The 27,916-nt window shown below is 41.3% G+C and overlaps 1 protein-coding gene across 1 annotated transcript; it reads right to left on the bottom strand.

The window, feature by feature from the left end:
* Positions 1-1,292: 1,292 nt before the first annotated feature.
* LOC137259564 (atrial natriuretic peptide receptor 1-like) lies at positions 1,293-26,036 on the bottom strand. Its single transcript, XM_067797191.1, has 22 exons — positions 25,883-26,036; positions 22,638-23,000; positions 21,007-21,176; positions 19,965-20,099; positions 18,016-18,151; positions 15,999-16,093; positions 15,144-15,269; positions 11,721-11,801; positions 10,763-10,867; positions 10,461-10,532; positions 9,694-9,865; positions 8,939-8,980; positions 8,540-8,689; positions 7,564-7,732; positions 7,225-7,231; positions 6,558-6,697; positions 5,932-6,055; positions 5,211-5,279; positions 4,124-4,298; positions 3,321-3,419; positions 2,621-2,712; positions 1,293-1,389 (listed from the first exon to the last, which is right to left on the bottom strand). Exons 1-22 carry the CDS (start codon positions 26,034-26,036, stop codon positions 1,300-1,302), a joined length of 2,766 nt encoding a protein of 921 aa, XP_067653292.1. The 3' UTR covers positions 1,293-1,299.
* Positions 26,037-27,916: the final 1,880 nt, after the last annotated feature.

The raw sequence follows: 27,916 nt of genomic DNA, 5'->3' as shown, positions 1-27,916 counted from the left end.
TTCGAGACATATTCTTGAGGGGCGGTTGGTAGCATAGTGGTTAAAGCGTTCGCCCGTCACGCCAAAGACACGGGTTCGATTCCCCACATGGGTACAATGTGTCAGGCCCATTTTCTGGTGTCCCCCGCCCTGATATCGCTGGAATATTGCTAAAAGGGATGTAAAACCAAACTCATTCACTCACATAGTCTTGATATACGGTGAAAATCATCGCTTTGGTTAATAGTAAAATATTGACAGCATGGAATGTAGCAGATGTTGCGATACTTTGTCCATGTGTATATGTTCTGGTATAGTCAGAGAATCTAGGACAAATCATGTGAGAATGACATTAAATGATCAGATTCTTCAGATCATTTATGTTTCCTTTATTTATTTTCCTTTCTGTTTCAGCGTGAGGGGCTTGGGGCTCTTAGATGCTTTTACTGACAAGCATCCTAATAAAAGCTAAAATACGTGTGTTTTCATTTATTATAAACTGTATGGCCGTGTCCTCTCCATCGACGGTTTCCTATTAATCTTCGTTGTATGTATATAGGCTGACGGGAGCATCCTGTATCTTAGGTGATGACAAGATACAGATAATCTCACCTGACTGTGTTTTAATATCAAATATGTCACCACGAGTTGATAAAACTACAAATATCCAAAGCATGACGATGTGTCGATGTATTTGTTTACACATTTGATATCAGATATCATGTAGTTGATATCAGAAGACACGAGTGCGGCATTCTGTTTATCATTGAACAATCACTCTTTCAAAGAACAATTTACATCTCGGAACATGATAGTGTCATTAGACATGCAGTGCAGCTATGTAATGTCATTGTAACGTCATGTAATGTCATTGTAACGTCATCAAGTTCATGACGTCTGGACATTGCACAAAATCTGCTGTCAAAATAATATCTCCTAGGAATACCCCCTGTGGAATACAGCTTTGGAAGATGACCCTGAACCTTGACCCATAGCTCATTTTGCCCTTGACCTTTTCAATGTTATACCCAATCAGAATCGTTTAACATTTCTTCTCTGTAAAGAACCGCGAACTTGGTCATGATTTGCATTTTAGCTGTAACCTCTTGCTTCCTCCCTCTGTCTGAACGAGCCTGTGAATGTCCGGGCTCGTACCTTAAAATTTGTCTTTTATAATTCATGCTTCTCGTAAGAGGAACTAACGGTCAGGCTCGCTGACGTGGTTGACACATATTATCGTATCCCAGCTGAGTAGACAGATACTTATGCTGTGGGCTACTGGACTGTTTGCTCCAGTCTGAGTTCTTGCGCGGTGGTGGACTATTGAGCAGATGCAGAAGATCTTCCGTCGGTGTCATGAGGCGAATGGCAGGAAGACAGCAGCCAGTATGTAGACATTAAACCTTTCCCCTGTAAATAAAAATAACATGATTAGACCGATGGGGTCCATATCAACAGGCATTGTATGTAATATTATTTGAATAGAGTGTGTGGATGGGAATATACCAGCGCTATCGCCATTAGTGGGCTTAACGCATTGTACCCACGTAGGGAATCGAACTCGAGTCTTCGATGGGACGAGCGAACGCTTTGACCACTATACTACCGTACGTTCCTAATTGGATAGACAATTTCTCTCACTGGACATGTCTGTCTCTCAATTTGTAATAGTTGATAGAACATCAATACAAACTAAACGGATAGCTGCATACCGAAATATGAGTCTCATGAAGCTATTCTGGCGATGGGGTAGCATAGTGGTTAAAGCTTTCGCTCGTCAAGCCTAAGACCCGAGTTCGATTTCACACATGGGTACAATGTGTTAGGCCCATTTTCTGGTGTGCCCCGCCGTGATATCCCTGGAATATTTCTAAAAGCGGCGTAAAACCAAACTCACTCATGAAGCTATTCAGACTATGACCTACTTTTCAGTCGAGCGTGAAAGTGAAAACAGACATCACAAACAACTCTGGTTACACTGAATTCCAATTTTTATAAGAATATTGTATTTACAGAGGAATTTCAATTTTAAACTTTACTAACACCGTATTTCCTATTTTCTGGTGAGGTGTAGACAGCATGACCTTTACTAAGACGTCACAGACTGCCCCTGTTTGATGAGGTCGTAAAATGGCTCACAATGCATCTGGCTCACAGTTTACACCTGTTACGTGTTTTGTGCGCTTATTTAGCGTAGTCCTGTAACGCACAATGAAACTGACATAATATCAGTACCGTACTAGACCGCCAAACATTTCCAGCGGCAGAACCTCCTTTTGAGATTTCCACGATTTCCAGGTTTTCGTTTGTCAGAGCCCGCTGTACGACGTGTTCGCTAGTATTAGAAGGAGCGCAGTGTTGCAATATACAAGTGCTTAGATATATCAGGTCATACTGATTAATATTTATGTAGCCAGTTAAATGATTAGTCTAAAAATTCTGTACTGGTTATTGCACTAAGTTACGCAATGGGATGGAACCCGGTCAACAGGAAACGAGACTGTTGTGTAATCAATGTGTTGACTTGCTTATTTTTAACATTTATTGAGTCAACATGTTTACAATATATCTTTGTTGTCCCTTCCGCGGACACAAATGTTGCCATGTTTTCCAGTATTGACGGTAAAATTTGTACACTGACCTTCACCTCTATGTCGCCCCTCTTTTCAATGTTAAATGTGTGGAAGATGTCCAGAATCTGTTTTGTTGGGTCGCTGATGTGAATCTTCAAAGCTGCAATGAAACTGCCTCATATCAAGGAATGGAAACACATACCATCACCGTGTATTATGATTTGAAGTGTACAGCATGGAATCACGAGCATTTCAAACCTCAGACGTAAATCGTTATATAAGATAATTTGAAATTCCTGAATTTCGGATTTTTTAAAATTTTTATTTATTTATATATTTTTATTATTATGATTTATTTATTATTATTTTTTTAGAGTGGTGGGTGGTTGGGGGAAGCTTTGCCCAATGTGTTATGGTTCATTTCACAGGTAAGTAGTCTTGCTCTCTGCCTAAAACACTTCGCTAACGTCTTCCTATACAGAAACAATAAAAAAGATATTGTCATGTTTTCAGTCACGATACTCTTATCGCCTCATTCACTTGGCGCGATAAGATTTGTATAATTACAAAGAAATGATTGTCAATGTTGATGACACTGTCTCAAAAGTGTAGTCCTTGTGGACAGTGAGAAGGACAGACAAGGGACATAAGCCATTAAACTACCAGTGGCGCTACGACCAAACCATGATATTTGACCGTCTTTTGACAATGACAGGACCTGAACGTTAATGGTCACTGTACACCCTTGACTAAGGAGGATGTCCTCACCCTGTCCGTGCGACTCCATCCTTGATGCTGTATTAACTGTGTCTCCAAACAAGCAGTACCTCGGCATCTTTTGTCCAACCACACCAGCGCATACAGACCCTGTGTGTAAAAACAGAAAATGTTAAACGGATATTCATGAGGGAAGTATATCAGCAAACATCCCCATAAATAAACATAAAACGTGCCCTATCACCCTATGTATTTTCATTTGTTTTTATTCATTATTTATTTTACTGAACAAACAAGGATTAGATGGACCGGCGCAAGAACGTATTTACGAAAAGTCCATGGCAATGAGCAAACCCATTTGGTTTGTGAAAGGGAGAGATGTAGTCTACTTACTGCCCGTGCAGTATATGACTTGCCTTGCTCATACGATTCTCACGCTTCGCCCATCGCACTACACTTGATCGAGGAAAACCTGGGGCTTATTAGCACACGATAGCAAGCGCCAGTGGATGGTACTTATACTAATATGGATCAGTTCTCAGGTCGATGCTCAGCTTATCCTTGTTTGCCAGTAGTACACATGCTAATAGGTTCAATTCTCAGGTCGATGCTCAGATTATTCTTGCTTGGCAGTAGCATTTCGTAGAATATTTTTTCAGACAAAACTTATTTCTCCTTGGCCTTTGTTGTTAAATGAAAAAAATATACAAAATATACATAAATTCTCATGATCGTAGATCACATCAGAGCCAACACCACACTACGTTTCCAATGGGTACACTTTGAGATAAATCCAAGTGATTCTGAAACACAGATGATCAGAAAATAGGTATTTTACAACAGCTTCGTCCTACCTGAATGCAAGCCAATCCTCAGATTGAGTTTCTCATCCGGCAAGTGGCGCATCCTGAACGTGTCTATCGCCCTGAGCAGAGCAAGTGACATCAGGGCGACCTGTTGGGCGTGTTTGTTTCCGTTCCTCTGTGGTAAACCAGAAACCACCATGTACGCGTCACCGATAGTTTCCACCTGGGAGAGGATACGAAGACGTGACGTCATCAGTCTCGAGGTTTTTACGTTTGACGATCAGTTCTTGCTTACTTTATTCAATACCAATAAAACCTGATTTAAATAAACAATATTGGTCACAAATGATATCCTTGATTCAGACCAGTGGCAAATACTGAGAAGAATTTGGGAATGCAGCCATCGATGGAGTTGTCGGATCCTTGTACAGCTAAGGGAGGCAATTACATCCATATGTTGACAACGCCTAGGACAGTTTGATACAAGTGTTGTTCTGCCATTTTGACCCGTGAAGCTAATGTTTCAATGTCGTTCTAGCACAGATTTCTACCTTTTACAATCTGGGAAATCCTGGTGATACGTTACTCATTAATTCAGGTGTGGTCGGTCACCACAGGTTAAAGCCCTGGCTTGATCCGGATCCGGGCAAGCGGCATAAAAATAAACTCACTCCATTCAACACTGAAGTCTTGAATTTATACACATTACGTATTCGCTCTTGTGAGGCAGATTGCACTGATCCATAGACATAATCTACTTTCAGGAGATAATCCAGCCTGGCTATTCTCAATGTATACTTCTTATACTAGTGCATTCTAGATCTCCATTGACCCGTGAAGATCCGGTTAGAATCGAACTTCAGTAAAGTATGTTTGTCGTTAGAGGGGACAGATGGGATCAAGCGGTCAAGCATGTTAACTTGGTTGACACGTCATCATATCCCAAGCTCGATGTTCATAGTGTTGGTCACAGGATTGGTTGGTCGAGACTCGATTATTTGCAGACCGTCGCTATATAACTTGAATTTTGCTGAATGCGGCGTAAAACTAATCTCATTTACTATATCTCCATGGATACATTTGATACAGAACACATACTACGTTGTTACTGTTTACACGATCCTAATGAAAGTACCTTGTAGACGTCGTAGGCGTCGATGACAGCGTCAAAGCAGGAGTAGAGGTCGTTGAGGAGGTCCACCACCTGAAGTCAAACATGTAACAGATAGATAGACACACACAACTAGATTATTATATTTGTGTGTCTTCATTTTGTGTCTTTTGTTCTTGTGTCTGTGTGGTCGTGTACGCGCGTATTTCGGAGCACATGAGAAACGGGAATGACATGAACATTTTTCTGCTCTTCTGAACTCTTCATGATGACGTTACCCCGATTCTGGACGGGCATCATTTGCTAGACATCGTTATGGATTACTTTTTTGTGATTATCAGCAACCATATTTTATACATTTTTTTCAACATTTCAAGAGTAGCGGTGTAAATAAAGATACACCGTAAACTTTCTAAAGATTTCAAAATTCAGAATTGAAATTTCAGTATTCGTTATCAACGGCGTCAGACGTGGATGTAGTATGGAGAGGAATATGGAGTCACAGTGATGTCGTTAATCATCACTGATGTCGTCCTGTCAGACGTGGATGTAGTATGGCCAGTAATATGGAGTCACGGTGATGTCGTTAATCATCACTGATGTCATCCTGTCAGACGTGGATGTAGTATGGCCACTAATATGGAGTCACGGTGATGTCGTTAATCATCACTGATGTCATCCTGTCAGGCGTGGATGTAGTATGGACAGTAATATGGAGTCACGGTGATGTTACTTAAGACCTGACCTGCATTGGGCTTGACCTGGCGGAGATGTTGGTGAAGCCGCAGATGTCGCTGAAGTAGATGGTGACACATTCAAACGCCTCGGGCTCAACTCTCAGGCCTCGCTTCAACCTCTCAGCTACAGATCTGTAGCAGATGCAGAAGCTGACTTACTTCATAAGTAAGAAATACTTCGAATGGACGTAATTTGAATACCTAAAGAAACGGGTCATTTTTTAGCTTCGGACACTGTCCAAACAGGGCAGAATGTTAAAATGATTTTCCCTTCAAATCATTGTCAGATCAATAACATGCTACACTACCAGAACAGCACCAGCGCGTTTGTAATCGTTTGCTGCATCGGCAGCATGTCAGTCAGAAAAGTTAAAAATGGACTTTGTTCTTTTCGTTCATCCTCCAAACCTCTGGAGAACGACAAATAACAAGATTGACGCACAGACATGAAGAATGATTTTTTTTCAGGATACTTCAAGGGAAATTGAGTAAACACAGAACAAGATGTTAGGACCGCAGCACTAAAAGTGACCAGGATCCTGGTCTCTTAAAGGCAAACTACGAAACACTTCTGAGGACTGCATAGATCTTTGCCTTGCTTCGTCTACGTGGATGGATTAGTGTGTTTGTCTACCTGGGAAGGATCTGATACAGCAGCTCCTCCGACCTTTTCTTCTCCTCCCGTAATTCCTGCGTTTTCTCCTCCACCAGTTTCTCCAGGTTGTTGGCGTACAGCTCCATACGTCTTAGGAGAGTATCTAACAAGTTCCCGGACTCACCAAAACGACTGCAAACACAATATAGATGACTTAGCATTGCGGCTACCTTATTACCGATTCTTGTAAACTGTCGTCACTCTTGAAATATGTCCAACCTTCTCTCCAGGTACATGGTGATAGGAACATTTAAGGTCATGTTGCGTTACTAGTCATGTTCAGCATAATGGTCAACAGAGTGAAATTTTAAAAAATCAAATTACTTTATAATTCTTAAAAATTATTAATTCAGAATTCTGGGGCGCGGGAGAGTGAGAGAAAGAGACAGACGGACACACAGACAGAGAGAGAGAGAGAGAGAAAGGGAAAGAGAAAACGAAGTCTATGGTGACTGGAATGATTAACATTATGTTGCGTTATTAATTATCTTCTGTATCCAGGGCCTAGATTTCCGAAGCTCTCTTAGCGCTAAGATAGTCAAAGTGCCATTTATGAACATTACCTTACAACTGCCTTAGCTCTAACAGAGCTCCAAATATCTATACAAATTCTCAAATTCAACGACTCTCTTGTGTGATGTACTACACTCTCTCTACAACCGTGGGACAAAAACGGCCACGTAGGGTCATGGGAAAAATGGACACATGGGGAAACGTCATGCCACGGAATGGTCACGCACTCAGAACAATAGCTACACTGGTCGAACGGTCACTTCGGAATAATGGTCAGAAGGGAAGAAAGTTCACATGGGCAGAATGGCCACATTTGATGAACAGTCATTTTGAATAATTGTCACCGGGAAATAACGGTCACAGGTGAAAGGCCACAGTGCAAACATGTTCAAATTGGAAACATAGTCACAGAATCAGAACCGTGGGTGCAATGGCGACGCTGTTATCTCACAACGGATTGAGTTTGGCTCACGTGAGTATTTTCTTGAGATCTTTCCGTATGGCGTGGAAGCTCGGTCTGCCTTCTGGATCCTCTGCCCAGCAGCCCTGCATCAGCTCATGCAGTTCCGTCAAGCTGTTTGGTACTTCACAGCTGGGTCGCATAGGAGGGTTACCTCCCTTGATGACCTTGGCAAGTATATCTGAAATGAAGAAGGGGCACGTCGGGATGAGACTTAGGATCGAGTCAAGCAGAGAACAATCATTTTTTTTCAGTTGATTTGATTACGATTGCTTGTTGCCTCTACGTGGTTTGTTTGTTGTTTAAGGCTCCCCTTTAGCAATATCCCAGCTACATGGCGGCGGACTATAACAAATCGAGTCTGGACACGACAGTCCAGTGATCGACAGCATGAGCATCGATCAATGAAACTGTGATACGATGACATATTCCAACCACGTCAGTGGGTCTCTTTGCAGAGAAAACGAACCGATGAATTTCACGTTAAACAAAAAGTAAATTGAATAAAGTGAAATTAAGATTGCAAACCCTCATAATTTTACCTTGCCAATTGAATATTTAAATCTCAGAAGTTTCTTCAACCTAGGAAAAAGATTGTTTAACAAACGATCACAGTTTCAAACCGCTTTAGTTGTTTGTATCACAAGAGTGCATACACATTAAGCGTCCACAACAGGTAGCGTTGGTGTAAGTTGACGCTGATCAAGCTCAGCTCGTGCCTTTGCTTCACTTTTTCACCGAGCTCATCCCAAAATAATACAAACCAATAATAACGATTTGAAATTGTGATCGTTTGTTAAACAGCTTTAATCATAAGTTAAATAAACGTTTGAGGCTTTAAATTTTGCAGCTAGCAAGGAAGAATTATGAGGATACGCAATTTTATTTCTAAATTGCATTTAACTTCTCTTTGGTTGGCCTACTTTCCGGTTTCAAGTGAAATTCGTCGGTCCATTTTCACTGCAAACAGACTATACAAATGCACAACCTGGCACAGTTACTTCCAAAGTCTCGTTATAGAAAGGAGATTCCCGCGTGATTATCTCCTGCAGGACAATGCCGAAACTGTACATATCAGCTGCTTTGGTTCCCATAGCAACGTCGCCCCTCAGTACTTCCGGCGCTGTCCACAGACATTCTGTCAATTGCAAGCAACTCTCATTAAACCATTACTCTATTTGCACGACGTAGATACATTACCTGTCCGTCTTGATTACAGTCTGTAACAATCATAAAACACATGACATTCAGTGGCATGATACATATAATCCTCCACTATTCATACACATTATTGTAATGTATTTCATGAAAGAAGTGCAAATGGCAGTGAGCGTTTTTCAGTACATTGGCCTGTGAAATCGATAAATTATCCATAACACGTCACGACCATGTTTCTTTTTCGTGAGATATCCGTTGCTATGACGATCGACTGAAGTCAGTGATGACTGAGGTACCTATGTGAAATGCATCAGTAGAGAATAACAATTTGTGTCAAAACTTGCCCGAATCTTTCGTAGCATTCGTTGCCTGGATCAGTGACTCATTCTCTTACACACTCACACACACCGACCAAAAGAAACGACTCACTCACTCACGCATATCCGACCCAGACCATTCACTCACTCAATCATGTACCCGCATATCTTCCATTAACAAATCTCAGTGTCCGCCTCCCAGTCAGTTAAAAACAACTCACTCACTCGCGTACCCTCCTACCTCCCTTAAAGAAAATGCCGTTCTCGATCTATCAGTTCAGTAACTCACCCCCTCCCTCCGTCACTCACTCACCCAAGTAACCTCATATATCTTAAACAAAGAAAGGTTAGTTGACTATTCGCTGCTTTATCTTCTATTACGGTATATTTTAAAACAAACACTGGTTACAATAGCGAGAGTAATATTGCACGCATTATTCGGGTGAGAAATTGCAGAGGTGACGTCACTACCTGATTCGTAATTGAAATTGGACCAGGAGAATACTTATGTGAACAATGGCACCCCCAAGACGTCGAGGATTGACGGATTGAAGTTTGGTTATTTTAAATTCCAAACACCTTGTCTTGGCATGTTCTGTTGTTATACCTTTCTAAGACCCGGCGGATCTGACACGTTTTCAATCAAAGCGTGCATTCGTTCACTCACAGGACGCACCGTTTAGATATTCCTGGGATGTTTTGTCAACGGCGATGTTCTTGTACAACGTCTGCAGACCAAAATCAGCCAGTTTTACAGTGAAACGATTATCGATCAGACAACAGCTGCTCTTCAGACGACCATGATGACGCAGGTGACTATCGTGGAGGAAGCACATTCCCTGCAGAACACGAAAACTGTGTGTAAGGAGTATACATGGAAAGGCAATTCTGCAAGATCCTGTAAACGTGGGTTCCGATCATGTTGTCATATCTTGTCATTAATTTTCGTCCTTGATAATTCCCAACTTGAATAAAACTATTTATCTACTGTGCAAACTATGTGACAAAATCTTCTAAATAACCACTCAAAAGTCGACGAAGATGTCACACACACCCGATTAAATTTCTTACGGACAATTCCAAGTGTGTTTTCTTTAAATCTGACGTAAACTTTACAACGTATGTCAAAATATCAAAACATTCTTTTTTTCAGAGATCTAATAATCTATCAAAATTTTAACCTTTTCACAAGCTTCTAGAAGTTGTATAATGATAAAATATATCAATTAAGAATTCTTTATTCGGAAAATTCTATCTGCGAATCCTGAGGTGGTGAGGGGAGGCTACCCAGGACCTCTCTAATATGAACGGAAATGCCACTGGCGGTGACAAAACACCACACACATAACACACAAAGATTTCAGTAGCATTAACCCAGCAAAATAGATAACCGAACAGGTGTAAATCTAAAATTTAATTTCCTCGTTCACTCACCTGTACAATGTCGATTGCAAGGGAGAACTTAAACTGAGCGTCCAGTTTAATCTGAGGGTTGCCCAGCAGATCCTGTTGGGATATGAAACTTGATTACCATCAGTTCGTCATAACGGACAGTTCGTTATAATGGTGTTCGTTATAAACGAAGTTTACTATAGTTAAATGTTCAGCAAAATGTTGTTGGACGCAATCACAGTTCTATGTTGCTGCAAATTCTCATGTTAAACATGACCTTGAGCTCAGAAAAGACCACACTCTGTTTCATGAGTTCATTTAGTCATATATTACAAGATTCTGACCTGCAGCGTTCCTTTCGGGCAGTACTCTCCAACTAATACCTTGCTGTGGGCGTCCAAACACGCCCCACACAGTCGGGCCAAGTTGGCATGGTTGATGTCCCGAATCTGACAACATGAAGCAGAACATATAGAAGGTAATTTGTTTGTTGTATTATGTATATGTATCATTGTACTCATTTTATTTATTTATTACCGTTACATTTTCCTATTTTCCAAATTTAACCTCAACCTTCGATCGGCTTCCATCACAGTCCACCATCAACCTCCATTCTCACCTACCAACCACCTCTCGCTATCGGCTTCCGTCATCCGACCTTCATGCCCTCATTACTGGGCCTAGATTTTCGCATCTATCTTAATTAGCGCAATATTGTGGTACGTTTATGTTAATGCGTGACAATTAAGACTATATTAGCAATAAGAGAGCTTCAAAATTCTAGACCCTGAACTATACAGCGCCACCTACCACCCCTCTACCGACTGACCATCAGGTACTGATGCTGGAAAATGTTCGACCGGAAATGTACAAAAAACATAATTATGACATTAACGTCATCCTCCAGTTGCTCTTGTTTTTGTTTTTTTTGGGGTTTTTTGTTGTTTTTTTAACCAATACGTGTATCTTGAAAATATGACACTGAATCATCTTGTAGGGCAATATTTAGATGTCAAGGGGCGGAGGGGTAGTCCATTGGTTACAGCGTTCATTCGTCACGCCGAAGGCCAGGTTTCTATTTAAAACATGGATACAACTTGTGAAGCACATTTCTGGTGTCCCCTGTCGTAATATTGGTGGAATGTTGTTAAAAACGGCGTGACCTGCACCTCAACACCTGACTCCCTCCCTAGAGGAATGTCAAGACGCCGGCCAGTGCTTAAAATCAGCTGTGCTGTCGAGGGATTGGTCGTCCGGAATTTTTGGTGTTATTTACAAAGTCACATGACTACTGTCACTTACCATCTTGAACTCTTGAAGCATTTTCTTGTTAATCTGCAGGATGTCCTTGATGTGTAGTCGTTTCAAGCGTACAAGAATTCCCTGCAAATCAGATAACAGGTGTAGTATCAATGTTTAACCTATATTGAACAGAAAATACAATCCTGGTTGTGAAATGGACTCTTTCCGAAAGAAATGTTGTTGCTCCACTTCTCTTTCATCACCCGCTAACAACTTCAAGTTGCCACAAAGATGTCACAAACTTAGACTTTTGCTGTTAAAGTTTTATTCTTTGGGCTACCACGAACGTCGTCACAACGATATGGTTGGCCTTGTGATGCGTCATTGCTAAGTCACCACAAGGCTACGTTACTAACGTCTCTTACGTTGTCTAACGTCCTATTTAACGTTGACAGTCTGGTAGTTTTCCCACTACTGAACGCTAGATTAGAAACAAAACAGAAATTCGCACCAATGTCTGTTTGATAAGTGCATGTATAGGTCGTGAGTCCCTGAAACCGTAGCCGAATAGTAAAAGAAAGAATATCAAACTGCAAGGTTTTAAAGGACACTGTCGTGATACTAAGTTATAAGAACAGTCATTGTGAGGGGACCAAAGCGTACATTTCCTCAGCGTCAATTTGCATATGACGTAACGTTATAAAATGACGATAACACTAACGCTGTGAAAATTTGCGTCATAATGTTGCAAATCTACAACCTTCCCACAAGGTGGGGCCATGACGCTCCAAATCTACAACCTTCCCACGTCATTGTATCATGACGTTCCAAATCTACAACCTTCCCACATTATTGTATCATGACGTTCCAAATCTACAACCTTCCCACAATGTTGTGTCTTGGCGTTCCAAATCTACAACCTTCCAACAATGTTGTGTCATGACGTTCCAAATCTACAACCTTCCCACAATGTTGTGTCATGACGTTCCAAATCTACAACCTTCCAACAATGTTGTGTCATGACGTTCCAAATCTACAACCTTCCCACAATGTTGTTCCATGACGTTCCAAATCTACAACCTTCCCACAGTTTTGTGTCATGACGTTCCAAATCTACAACCTTCCCACAATGTTGTGCCATGACGTTCCAAATCTACAACCTTCCCACAATGTTGTGTCATGACGTTCCAAATCTACAACCTTCCCACAATGTTGTGCAATGACGTTCCAAATCTACAACCTTCCCACAGTTTTGTGTCATGACGTTCCAAATCTACAACCTTCCCACAATGTTGTGTCATGGCGTTCCAAATCTACAACCTTCCCACAATGTTGTGTCATGACGTTCCAAATCTACAACCTTCCAACAATGTTGTGTCATGACGTTCCAAATCTACAACCTTCCCACAATGTTGTGCCATGACGTTCCAAATCTACAACCTTCCCACAATGTTGTGTCATGACGTTCCAAATCTACAACCTTCCCACAATGTTGTGCAATGACGTTCCAAATCTACAACCTTCCCACAGTTTTGTGTCATGACGTTCCAAATCTACAACCTTCCAACAATGTTGTGTCATGGCGTTCCAAATCTACAACCTTCCCACAATGTTGTGTCATGACGTTCCAAATCTACAACCTTCCCACAATGTTGTGTCATGACGTTCCAAATCTACAACCTTCCAACAATGTTGTGTCATGACGTTCCAAATCTACAACCTTCCCACAATGTTGTGCAATGACGTTCCAAATCTACAACCTTCCCACAATGTTGTGCCATGACGTTCCAAATCTACAACCTTCCCACAGTTTTGTGTCATGACGTTCCAAATCTACAACCTTCCCACAATGTTGTGTCATGACGTTCCAAATCTAGATCCAGGTTTGCACAACGTTGTGTGTTACCTGGGTAATTACATATCGACTCTACCTTGTAAACAGCGACGTCCTTACTGATCTCGTCATGCATGGATGTGATTGTCCTCCCCGTGAAGCTCGCCTACGTAAACATCAACAAATATAACTCTCTTGTCCAGTATACAGAGGAACATGGCATGTGTTTCAAAACAAATTGCACTTACGATCTTCAACAGCACAATAGGAACAGCCTGGCTGGGTTTATTTTGGGGCCGTTTTTCGTAACATCCCAGCAGTATCACGCGGGGGAAACGGGTTTAACGCATTATGCTCATATGGGAATCGAACTCGGCGCATTTGGAAAAGCAAGGAATAGCGTAAATTATGTCGTATGAATGGTGCTAGTGATGAATTTCATCATGAACATATTTCAGATGAGAAAGATCACTGTATTTAACAGTTTCCCTTACTATGAGACCAAATATGTTAAAATCTAAATCGCGCATGTGAAAAGCTATCTGTAAAATCTCAGTTAGCTCTGTAAGTATATTATGCAAATTGTAAAATCTTCCGGCTAATTATTATTCCGCCATAATATACCGAAGGGAAAAAATAAGGGATCACATTAAAGAGCACGTGTTCATTTACGTTAATCCAGGTGTCTTCACAAACTGTGCGATACAAGGTTTGTGAGGAAACCTGGAAAAAGTAAAGACAACTTGTCCTTTGATATGATCCCTTTTCCCCCTTCAGTATATTGATATCAATTTGTACCTCCTACGTTATCGGTCGAAGTGCAATAAAGTTCTGTTCTGTTCTGAATGTTGTGGAGGATGGTACTAAGACAACCACACCCACTCACTCACTCACTCAATCACTCAATCACTCACTCACTCACTCAGTTTCGGCCGCACACATACCTGTGATACGAAACTGAAAATCGAGCTGCCAAGTTTTCGATCATTCATTTGAAGATCATTCAATTCGATTTTCCACCACCAAAGGTCGTGTTGTGACTGAAGTTTCCTGTAACACAATTATTTTATCATTATTCAACACAATTCATAACACATATAATTATATCTGAAACATTTCAAGTTGAATGAGGTATTAAGAAGTATATAAGAACGGTACCTGTATATAAGAAAGGTACCTGTATATAAGAAAGGTACCTGTATATAAGAAAGGTACCTGTATATAAGAAAGGTACCTGTATATAAGAAAGAGAATGCCGATTGCGATAACAGCAATGCAAGCGAACCCTACTCCCAGACCCACTGACAGGGTGAAGCTGTTATCTACAAAAAAGGTGCAAAACACAAAATAATTAGACATTAACATTTTGCATGAATAATAGTGCTCACTTAAACCAGGGACACTCTAACATGCTGTACATTATCACAGCTTAAATGATAACAATCAAATCTTGCACCTGATTTCGAGAACACATGGTGCAGATAATTTTAGTGCCTATTACCACAAAATGGTGACCCGATTTGTGTCAACAAAGTCAGCGAGCAAAACCATCGGATCGCCGCTTACGACAAACACGGGTTGCTGAAATTTTTTATCAGGTCTCTTACAGGAATGGCTTCTGCGCAATATTGAATATACTGACCTGTTACTGAGCATCTGTCTTCCCTGAAGCCACACTCTGGTACATCCGGTGGCGGGCCGGAACCGACCCATTTAACGGACATACCAGGCCTAAAGTTAAATGTCTTGGTTTGACCATCGTACTCGCCCACAACCTGTGAGATGTAGGAACTTAGAAATGTTCAGTCTGATCATACATCGCTGACATCACACTCAATTTGTGAAACAAATAGGGCTTGTGAGGAAAGGGTGGGAGGGTTGAGGTGTTTAGTGGTTCAAGCATTCGACCGTCACGCCAAACGCACCGGTTCGATACCAGTCGTGGATACAATGTGTGAATCCATTAGTGGTTTACTCGACCATGATATTGCTGTGCTACTGCTCAAAACGGTAAAACTAAACCTCTCTCTCTCTCTCTCTCTCTCATCCAAAACTAAGGGATCATTGTTATCATCACCTATTTCTTCCGCAAGCTTATGATGAGAAGACACGAGTTATATCGACTAACGGATATAACAGGTTTTTTGAGCGGCAACTTTCGGACTTCGTGATCCACGAAGTTCGTTTAAACGGTAGTCTATCACAGTTATCAGAATCGCGTGATTTATTAACTGGTGGATATAGCGAACAGTTTTGCTGGGTCGCGGCAACTCGATGTATATATTGTGTCGAACATTTAAATGACTACCTCGTGAGGGTGATTAACCTATACTTACCGTCAGGGATATCTGTATCGAGAGATAGTCGAGTGAGATTAGTTAGATGTTATATAATACTAATCCCTTTCCTACAGGTAATCTGACATATACACGGGACAGACACGTCCGTGTGATTATACCGTGAACGTCCAATACGACCCGTTGATGAAACAGTAATCAAATCACCTCAAACATCCCATTAGCTGTATCCTGCATATCGAACAAGTTGAAGTCGGTGTATTTGTCGCCGTTGTCGTTGATGGAAACTCGACCGCCTATTCCTGGAACGTAAACAGACAAAGGTGGTGAAAACTCATAATCGACCTTTACTAAGCTAGCATCCAACACTAGTGTTGATATAAAACCAGTATTTTCATTTGGAGGGATAATTACTTTCCTGGACTGACCTAAAATATATTCAATTTGTGTGATCACACACGTCTTTGTATTGTTTGTGTTTCTGGACTGCTTGGACAAGATTGAAATCACATAAACGACGCTCAGGGCGTTGACCTCATTGTTTGACGTCAGAATGTTTTGAATGCATGTGATGCATGTGATCTCACCTTAGTAAGTAGTGATCAATGTAGGCACATTTAGGAGGGCGCAGCGCCCAGCCCTTTTTATTTTGCGCCCTGCCCTTTTTCGCTTCAGTCGCAGTCGTTTACTATGACGACTGGGTATGTTGAAGATTTGAAATGCTTCTTTCAAATTATAGTCTTAAAATACAAACTGAGAAGAGTAAAAACAAACTTTAGAATTGAAATTATAAGACCATTTGACTTCTTATACATTTTTTTTTTCAATAATCCTCACCAACATGCCCTTTGAGGACATGAAGTACCCTTTTCCATGAATTTACTCTGCCCTTTCTGAACCCAAGGGGGAACACTAGTAAGTGAGGTTGTTCAAAAGTTCCCACATTTACCAAGCAGAAAATGGGTACCCGGTGGGATGGGTTATGGGACTATTTATTAGATCTGTAACTATCGATGGATTGTAATTGTTGAGTCTCCGATAGCAATTAATCGAGCGTAGAAACGAAAAATGTGTGACTTTCGATAGTTTAGTAATACAAGCCTGATCGCCGTCACAACAATCCGGAATAGTATATTGCAACAGACTATCGCTATTGCAATAGTTATTATCCCTCAATAGTCTCAACAACTATTAACCTTCCAACTCCTCACAGGTTGTTCACATATAAACAAGGTTTGAATGACATGTTAAGGGTAAGAATGTGCTGTGCTTTGACTGCGCTATATTCAGCACGTTTCCAGCTATATGGCGGCGGTCTGTAAATAATCGACTAGATCCAGCGATCAACAGCATGAGCATCAATATAGGCAAATTGGATCCTGTTAGTCGGCTTTTATGACAAACGGTGGTAACTGAAGATCAATTCAAATCCAGGTCCCCGTTCATGAAAGTTACGACAGTCGTAACTCGTTAAGAATTGTTAGGCGTGAACAGGTATCCCAGAGAATAGCTAGGCAACCAGTAACACGGATGACATCCAGATGATGGATGGAAGGAAGATGAGGATGGATCGAAGATGGATATTGATGGAATGATGAGAAGTCCCTTCCGAAAAACAGCATGTTCATTACATGATTATTACAGTTCATTAATGGGTAATTGGGTAAACGAGTGAGTTTAGCACTCATTCACCGTAATATTTCAGCTACGACAGATGTCTGTAAATAATCGAGTCTGGACCAGACAATCCAGTGATCAACAGCATGAGCACTGATCTGCGCAATTGGGAACTGATGACATGTGTCAACCAAGTCAGCGGGCCTGACCAACTGATCCCGTTAGTCGCCTCTTATGATAAGCATAGTCGCCTTCTATGGCAAGCATGGGTTGCTGAAGGCCTATTCTACCCCGGACCTCCACTGGTCAAATTGGCATGAAGTAGTGTCCAACATGATATATTGGTTACGTAAAGAAACAAGGGATAGTACACTTGTACAAATCGGATTAATGAATTGGACAAGAGTATTGAGAAATTACTTTTGGGTCAAGGTCAGGTTCAGGGTCATGGGGTCAAGGTCAGGGTTAGAGTCATGGTCAGGGTTCAGGGCAGGTTCAGGGTTCAGGTCAGGGTTTAAAGCGCTGTCGTTTTGTGTGGGATTGCTCTGTAAAGACGATAGCGAACTGATCTCTTCAGTAACAAAGACCTTTTTTTCAGAGGACGTACCGTTAAAGGTTCGGTTCCACATTCGACGCGTGACGCCTATTCCGTCGGTGGGGTCACCTCCCTGGGCCAGGGTCTCGTTGATGACAGCAGCATATATCACGATTGCGTCATAGAATCCAGTCAGCAATATAGTTGGCTGAAACACACAAGGGATTTGTAAATAACAAAGATATATGTATGGTATGAGAGATTGAGTGCATGAACTCAGTGTAGTTTTACTCCGCTTTTTAGCTATACTCCAGCAATATCAAGACGGGGGACACCAGAAATGGGCTTCACACATTGTACCCATGTGGGGAATCGAATTCAGGTCTTCGATTTCTGGGCTACACAAGCATCCCAAGCATGAAAGACATTGTGGGAGTTCGGGTTAAAATCAGTTCCACGTGATATCAACTTCCAGGCTACTCAACCGCGCCTAGCCTGAGGACACTGCGTGGGTTCGGGTTCACATCATTTCCACGTTATATCAACTTCAAGGCTACCCAACCGCACCTAGCATGAAAGACATTGCCTGGGATAGGGTTAACGTCATTTCCTCGTTTCATCAACTTGTAGGCCCCCCAACCGCTCCTAGCATGAACGACATTGTGTGGGTTCGAGGTAACATCATTTCCACGCTATTTCAACTTCTAGGCTACCCAACCACCCGAAACATGAACGACATTGTGTGGTTTCAGATTAACGTCATTTCCACACTATATCAGCTTCTAGGCTACCAAACCACCCGAAACATGAACGACATTGTGTGGGTTCATATTAACGTCATTCCCACGCTATATCAACTTCTAGGCCACCCAACCACCCGAAACATGAACGACATTGTGTGGGTTCAGATCAAAGTCAGTTCCACGCTATTTCAACTTCTAGGCTACCCAACCACCCGAAACATGAACAGCATTATGTGGGTTCAGATTAACGTCATTTTCACGTTATATCAACTTCTACGCTACCGAACCACCCAAAGCGTGAGAGACATTGCGTGTTATCTGATTAAGTTCGTTTCATGGAATTGTGGGAGGAAATCCGAAAGGATCTCACTAAGTTTCTGAGGTCAACGATGAGTGAGACGGAGCAGATGAACTGTCTATTCAAAGGTTGTTTATTATACCAGTAACAATGCACATTAACGTGTCCCACATTTTGATGCGAGTCCGTGTTTTCATTATTGCTGAAATATTCATTATATTACTGCTTACACAATAGCTTCTGTCAGGTCATTACTAATAATGATCATTGACGACACGTTCAAGAAACGAGCTTTCTGTTTTAATGACATCCAAATCCAATTTGTGTGCATTCTTGTCCCGTGATCAATAAAGCTGTCTGTATGTATGAAGTTCTTATCACAGTTTTAACAATGTGCCTATTCGGCCGTCCATTAGAGGAGGGGGGGGGGAGTAACAGGAAGACATCAATATCACCGGAATGGTGAAATACTCTATATGAATATGTCAACCAGTTATGACTATGTTTTATTTACTTTTGAGGTACCTTAGTAATGTTTATACGGTAAATAGGGTATTGATTTATGTCATTAGGTACTTGGATCGTCATAAAGTAGAAGAAGAGGAATTAAAGTTTAAAAAGTTTTGTTCCAGACAGGAACACTACCACTAATTTCAGACAAAGTGAAACGTGTTTTATATATATATATATATATGTGTGTGTGTGTGTGCCAAGTTTGGCGAGAAAACATTGAACGATTTTCAAGTTCTTCTCCGAAAAAGAACACCAGCACGAAGTTCGGTCGATGTGACACTAGTTGCCATGGAAACGGAAAATATGCTGTATTCAGAAATCCAAAACTACCAAAACGCAATTGTTCGTCGCTAGACATATCTACGTGCCAAGTTTGGCTGAGAAATATTGAAATATTGATCGGCTGAAACATTTATTCAATCAGCCGCTACATTCGACATAAGCCCATTCTTACTCGCTGTACTTACCTCGGTTGTCCCGAAGTCCAGGTTGTAGTCTCTCAAAGCTCTGTTCACAATGTTCCTCTTGAATGTGACGTATTCTAGGTCGAAGCTCTCACTCAGGGCGATGAACATAACGGACTGACAAGCCTCTTTAACGACCTGTGGACATCATATGTGAACATAACACATGTTGTTTTCATCCAACAAAAGATGGGTACCCGGTAGGATAGGTCATGTGACTTAACCTTTCTCAGCGCCTCACACGCAGTTACCCGGAAAAATATCCGTTATTATGTAATAATGTCATATAGAGCATTTCGGTTTGGCGTGGTTTAACGTTGTATAAGTTGCTATATTATTATCCAGCATAATTTGAAAGCAGACAACTATTGGGGGAATTATTTAAAGAAAAAATGTTCAACACTGCACCCTGCAGTTGTCGTGTTATACCATTCCATGTGTCAACCAAGTCAGTGAGCCTGACCACACGATCCCATTAATCGTTTCTTACAAAAATCATCAAACTTATTTTTTCAAGAATGAAGCTTGTCGGGGCAGATTAGCAATAACAAGATCAACAATACTCCAGTTTCATTCCAGAAATCTGCTGGTTAACACGATAGGCACGTGCTTATAAGTGACAACGTCTATAGTTTGTTACTGTGGGTGATCGATTTCAGACTGATTCGATTTCAGATTAGATAAAGTATCCCCGAATGAATCAATGCCCTCAGGGCGTGTTTGGTTCTCGATTTTATGGCATTAATTGGAGCCACATAAACTATAAAAAGCATGGGATTTTCTGAACAAACTTTGATTCTGGACTACAAGAAATGTTATCGATCCCCACTTGAAGGTATGAACTGTTAATTGTTGTATATGTTTTAACAAAAACTATATTTTGTGATATTCTGGAGAAAATATTAACCCTACTTGAAAGTATGCATCGTTATTTTTGTGTAAAGGATACGTTTTTTTCTGTAAGTATCTTCTGAAGACAAAGTGGAGTGTTAAAAATTTGTTATAAAATTCTTATAAATATAATATATCTAATATATTTGCCCACTTCTTTGAGCCACTCTACCTCGTCATGTTCATCACTCCTCTGCCAAATATCCAACTTCTTGTCGACAGGAATAGTTGACAGGAAGACATGCTGTCCAGTTGTGTATCCCAGCGCATGCGCATGAAGGAGCAACTTGCGAGTGGTGTCGGGGGCTGCCAAGACTATGAACACTGTTAGCACAAAAGGTGAGATAAGAGCCGTGCATAAAACACCTCAAGGCGAGATTTTGGTGAATACCTTCAACCTGTGGGACGGTGGGGTGGCTTGGTCTTTAAAGCTTTTGCTGGCTCGAGGACTTGGGTTTGGTTCACGACATGAGAACGTCATGTGAATCTCATTTCGTGTGTCCCTCGCCGTGATATTGCTCTAATGTTGCTGAAAGCAGCGTAAAATTTTCCTAATCGAGTCTGGACCAGACCAGCCTGTGATCAACGATATGAGCAACGATGTGCGCAACTGGGAACCGATGACATGTGTCAAATATGTCACTGAGTCTGACCACACGATCCCGTTAGGCGAAAAGCATAGCTGACTTTTGTGGCAAGTCTGGGTTGCTGAAGACCTATTCTACTTCGAATCTTCACCGGTCGTTGTAGATAGTATATTCTAAATTACAAATAAATTTGTTATAGCCACTGTTCTAAATTGCACAGAGATAACATAGCGATGGTAAAATGTGTGCATAATATTAAGCATTTCTTTGCCAGTGAGTTTGAAAATAATGGATTTGTGTATATGTGTCAATTTGGTGTCTTCGCTACACGGTGGAAACAATGACTCACTCACTCACTCTCGCAGAGGTAACCGCTACTGACAAGGTCGATATCTGGCCAAACTGTGTCATTAGCGGCAAATACAGAATCGAAAGCAGGGCAAGGTTTGCGCATGTCAGAGCCTTGGCCTATCGTCGATCGAAAGCGGTTGAGAAATATGTAATCATAGATATCTCTCCTTTTACTATTTATGCACAGCGTTGTCTTTAAACGGCGGATCCTGACCATCGGATGTCACGACTAGTCATCATATAATTGTTTCTAGGATATTTTTAGTCTAAGACAGTGAAAAATCAATGTTAAAGTAAAGCGTACAAGAGGTTTTGGCAATTAAGGAAACATAAATTGTGAAGCCATTCCAGGACGTAAACAGCATAGATGCAAACATCAATTAGACCAACGTGTACATATTTATACATGCAGAAAACAAATAACGCGCTAAAGGCATCACGCATCGTGTCGTTACCAGGATATATTCTGATATACACTCTTCAAAAAAGAAACGCATACGCGTGTTCAGCAGGTTTTTTTTCTATATATTTTCACAACGATATGTTTGAATCTCATAAACATTACCGTGATTGTTGTGAATTGTTCACAGATGCTTCCCAAAGTGTGTTTGTAATTGTTTATCAAGAAAAAATGAAAACGATGCATGCAAAGTTCACACAGAAAGCATGTTCCCGACGTAAGGCACGCGCAATGTGTCTTAAACATTTTTGAGAGGAGAGTTTATGTAACACCACCACAAAACAAACAATTCGTCATACAGGTTAGTTCGTGATATGCGTGTTCGTTCTTAACGTATTCTCCTGTAATAAACTGTGATGGAAACATGCCCCACATGTACACACTTACCTCTAGCTTCCTGGTTCGCTTTCCGTAAAACTTCCCGATACTCGCCATCACCAAACGACCTTGACCTAACGGGATGATGAGCAAGCGCAAGGTCAGTCGATATGAAGATGTTGTAGAAGGTTGCGCCAATGATGCCGGAGAAGACGTCGTCCTTGTCATAGACGAGAGCCACGTGCTTCCAGCCGTACATGTTGAGCACGTATAGATACATTTCTGCGTATTCCTGCATGCCGAATGAAAGCCTGGTGAGGGTCTTGAAGAGGGTTTTGTCTGCCAGGATTCCTGCGGATCCTGCGGGAGTGATGACAGGGATGTTCCACTTGGCTGCCATGTAGCTCAGAGGCTCTACAGCCAGACTGCATCCTGTGAAACAGTGAGTGAGTAAATGACTTTTAGTCAAAACGCCATTTGGGAAGTGACGTCAGCTTCACAGAGTCTTTTTCTCTTGCCTGAGTATGTATGTACAGTGGAAGCTGTCGAAACCGGCAACTGTCCATTCCGGCATGTTGTCAACACTGGCGTACAATATCAGTCCCGTCTGTGGCTTGTACACGTATCATCAGCTCTACAATCCGCCACATCGTCTAAACCGGATTATTTGTTCAGTCCCAACGAGTGCTGGTGTGTGTGTGTGTGTGTGGTGTGTGTGTGTGTGTGTGTGTGTGTGTGTGTATGGATAGATAGATAGATAGATAGATAGATAGATAGATAGATAGATAGATAGATAAAAATTGAGTCAATAATAGCTGATATTTTAGAACATTTGGTCCCGGATGCTGCTTCTCTAGAAACTAGGGAATTAAAGGCGACTGTCTCTCCTCCTTGATCTCTTTTACTAAAATCATATCTTGGCCGGGGACACGAGAATGAGCTTAACAAATTGTACCAGTACTATTTTCGGGTTTTCGGCGTGATGAGCCCGGCGGTGATTTGTGCAATAAATACAATTCAACAGTCCTTATTTCAGAAATGTCTGGCAATCAGTTTCGTGCCATAGTTCTACTGACCTTCCCTTTTTGATATACACGGGTTTTCTTTGTATGTTTTCTACACAGATTGCAAGTATGTTGCCAAGAACATCAAACCTCGATTTTAGTTTTATTTTTCCTGTAACTACCATATAACACGTGGAATTTGTTGGGTTTTTTTCAAACACAATACAGTATATAGTGTGTTTTTTACACACATAGGAAATGGGTGACTGATAAACCATTATTCGTATATTGGCACTGAACTTATATACACAGCGGTAGCACTGACAACAGAACCTATTGAAACACACCCGAAGGCACTGTATCAATCGATCAACCTAACTTACGGTATGTTTGTTTTCCGAACAGGTTAGCAAATAATACCTAAAACAACATTGACCGATGCGACGTATCTTTCATTTATGACACATTTACACACGTTTTATAACTTTCCAAAAGTCACTGTGTATGTATTGATGCGGTCATGTCTCGAGGGATTGAAAACAGGGTGTATTTAGTCCAAAAGATCCTCACCAGGGGATTGTTGTTTTTGTAATTACGCTGAAAAGCATAATTTGTCAATATCTACCTGGATTTGTTCAATGGATCATGAGTCGATGTAAATCATCACTGAATAATCTCTCCTGCAGGAATGAAATAGACAAACCCGGGCAATTAGCAGAAAAGTACTGTGCACATATTTTCCTCCTGAGAGGGTGTGCAAGTAAAAAACTACTATAGGTAAATTCAGACTTACCAGATTTTTATGGGTAATTTGAATACACTCGCCAATGGTTGAAGGGATGGTGTATGTCGGTACAAATGGCCCGAGTCTCCATGGCCCCGACTATGGTTTTCGATGTGGCACTCACTCACTCTAACCTACTCACTCACTCACTCACTCACTCACTCAATTGTCAACCTTGAATACTTGGTCTTCAGCAAACCATGCTTGTCGTCAGAGGCAACTAACGAGATCGGGTTGTCAGACTATCTGACTTGGTTGACACATGTCATCGTATCCCAGTTGCGTAGATCGATGTTCATGATGTTGATCACTGGATTGTCTGCACAAGATTGGATTATTCACAGACCGCCATCACACAGTGAAATGTGCCGAATGCGGCGTCAAACAACAAACCAATCAACAAAGATGCCCTTGTCAAACCTTCAGAAAAACGATCAAAAGAATCTGTATTAATTAGCACTAGATTAAAATGATTAAAATAACGCCATAGAATTCTCGCAGCCATGACCACCTCTTTCACGATCATCGACATTTGTCAAAGTTCCTTCCTGGATTTACAGATTGATAAATGATCAATGGTTATACTTTAGTCTTCTTTGAACAGGAGCTGGGTAGCGAATTGGTTAAATCGGGTTCGAGTTCGATTCCAACCATGAATACTATGTCTATTATTCCATTCTGTCATACTGCTCAGGATATTGCTAAGAGCGTCGTAAAACTCAGCTCACTCATTATTCCACCTTTGGAACAGCGTTTTGGGCAGATGAGGGAGGAATGTTCACGATGTACTATCTTACTTATCATGTTGATTTTATTCCAAAACAGCGACGTACCTACCTATTTCATCGTCCTTTGTAGAAAGATTATTTTAACGCAATTTCCTTCTTTTCATCGCTACATGACTGTAATATTGCTGACGCAATCTAAACTTTAACTCACTCACTCCTGAACATAACATGAGTCAGTAAACATTGATTCTATTTAAATTAATGGGAAACACACATAATGGAAGACGGGTGAGTCTAGTTTTACGCCACTTTCAGCAATATTTCAGCAATATCACGGCTGGGCCCGACAGAAAATGGACTTCACACCTTGTACCTATGTACGAATGAGAAACTGGTCTTCAGCGGAACGAGCGAACGCTTTAACTACTAGGCTACCCTCACCGACCTTTAGTGACCAATGTCGTATTCTGCAGCGTTTGTATGAATGTGGAACATGACAGGCTGCTCATAGTTTACTGGGTTTAGTTTTGAGCTGTTAAACCAATGGTCATGCTGTTGACCACTGGACCACTCTTTGATCCAGACTCGAATATTTGCAGACCGACTAAATATTTTGTTCACAGGATTGACTACTTTCATTTGTCTACAGGACGACGTGAAATAGCCGATGTGCGCTGTAAGTGAAAGTAGTCAAATGCCACATCAGCAAGTGTGCAGCTACTGACAGCGTTACGTAGCTGAAATATTGCTCACTGAGACGTAAAACAACAATCATCCAAGTTTAGGTCATGTACCTACCCGGCCCAATGAACACAGTGGGTGCGTCGTTGTGGTAGACGTCAGCTGCTTCTACGCCGACAACGGCAGGGCCACACACGTTTCCCCCATCACGAAAGACGAAGGAAAATTCGATGAGTCCGTCGTAAATTTGTCGAACGTCCTCCAACGCCATGTCTACAGCCGGGCCAGCCCGTCTGATGTCGTAGGGTAGGAATGTGTTGTTCACGACGATGGAGCAAATTCTGGCTCGAAACACAGCAGAATCAATTCCAGGCCACACGTGCGCAAAAACCCAAAGAAACAGCAACAATCTCATGTTGCGTAATTTCACACCTTCTTTGCAACAATTAAATTTCCTTCGCACTTCTAATTCATATGCTGTCCAGCTTTACTTGTTCTGTGGAGGGGAAGATCTGTTTTAAAATGTTGCAAGCAGTTCCTGAGTAACTGTGTTCAGTATAACAGTACATATGACACAAGATTCATCTCCCCCTGTTCGTGGAGACGTCCGCTCTGGTAGCTTCATTGACAACACGGCATCATCTGATCTAGCTGCAAAGTGACTGCCAGTCATCTTCAGCTGAGAGTATATCAATAGCGCAGCTTCTGCTGAAGATTGATTATCCTTCAAAAGGTGTAGGAGTTGATTTCTGGTGAAAATAGTTATTAATGACGGGTGTGAAAGCAATAGGATCGGCACGGGGCTCACTATAGATGATCATGACATGTGATCATCGATCTGACATCACAGTTTATGTGTGAGTCCCATGATTTAATGCCCTATTAGGTTTTTCGTTAGAGATAAAAATGTATTGTCCCGTAGCTATTTAGCAAACTTTAAAAGTGGAACACCCCCTTAGAAATTAAGACTTGTCGTTTCATAAATTTTGCAGTACTAACGGCATTGAAGACGAGATGCATCTTTTGACAACATGCAGTTTGTACCCAACCGTAAGACGTCCGCTCTGGAATCGCGCCTCCTTCTTTAGATCAAACATTTTCCCCAAGGATCAGCTCGTATTTCTAATGAAACAGCAGTAACTCCGTCGCCGCTTTAACTAGAAGTATGTTTCGATATTTAGATTTAGACTCACTCAAAATGTGACCTAAAAGTGTTCATTTGCTCATTTGTATTGTACATTTTAGCACCATACGGTGCTTGTATAAGCACATTTAAAGACAGTGGCAAATAGGCCTAAGTTGTTCGGGTGATGTTTCATATGGCATTCTATATTGTATAGCCTGACACTATAAACTATTTTTTCGTCTTCTTTCATGAATGTGGGTGCCTAGATTTTCGAAGCACTCTTAGCGCTAAGATAGTCGTAAGATCCACATATTAACTTTAAATTACACCTATCCTAGCGCTAAAAGAGCTTAAAAAATCTAGGCCCTGGTATCCGCGTCAACGCCAGTGTAGTTTATTTGAAGGCTTCTAGGCCCTGGTATCCGCGTCGACGCCAGTGTAGTTCACTTGAAGGCTTCTAGGCCCTGGTATTAGCGTCAACGCCAGTGTAGTTCACTTGAAGGCTACGACGGTTCTGAAGAATCAGGAGACGAGAATAACGGTTTGGTCGTACAGGTAGTATTTCAGGTATAATCTGACAAAACAAGTTATAACATGACAAAAGCTTGATATATGTAAACTAATGACAAAAGAATGCAAAACCAGCCCGATTAGAACAGATTCAGATATGAAACGAGCATATAAATCTAAAACAATAGAAAATACAATATATAACCAGGCCTTAAACCATGACTCCTTTGTGTCAGATCGGGGTTTATTTGACAGCCGGGTTGAGTTTCCGGCCCGTACCCCCCAGCTTGAAATGTATTCTACTTATTAGTATTGTTTCAAAGGTCCCAGGGTTTAGCTTTAGAATGTATTCAGAGGATGCGGACGGAGACACCTGGACCCTAACAGAAGCTTGCGGTGCATCAGTGAAAGTGAATGTCGTTGCTGATTGGGTATTAAAAACTCAAGAAAGTCAGCAAACTGAATTCGTATATAGGAATCGAAAAGTTCTAAATGTTTATAAACATAAATAAGCT

The sequence above is a fragment of the Haliotis asinina genome, chromosome 13 (genome assembly GCF_037392515.1).
Source record: "Haliotis asinina isolate JCU_RB_2024 chromosome 13, JCU_Hal_asi_v2, whole genome shotgun sequence".
Lineage (NCBI taxonomy): Eukaryota > Metazoa > Mollusca > Gastropoda > Lepetellida > Haliotidae > Haliotis > Haliotis asinina.
Note: the sequence above shows the minus strand (reverse complement) of the source record. Positions and strands in the feature narration are given on the sequence as shown.

Coding starts and splice junctions, on each gene's coding strand:
- LOC137259564 (XM_067797191.1), bottom strand. CDS start 26,036: ATGGCGTTGGAGGACGTTCGACAAATTTACGACGGACTCATCGAATTT. Junction 5,280..5,931: donor CCAGGTCAAGCCCAATGCAG/GTCAGGTCTTAA, acceptor GTTTGACTTCAG/GTGGTGGACCTCCTCAACGA. Junction 1,390..2,620: donor GGGGCGACATAGAGGTGAAG/GTCAGTGTACAA, acceptor TTTTATTTACAG/GGGAAAGGTTTAATGTCTAC.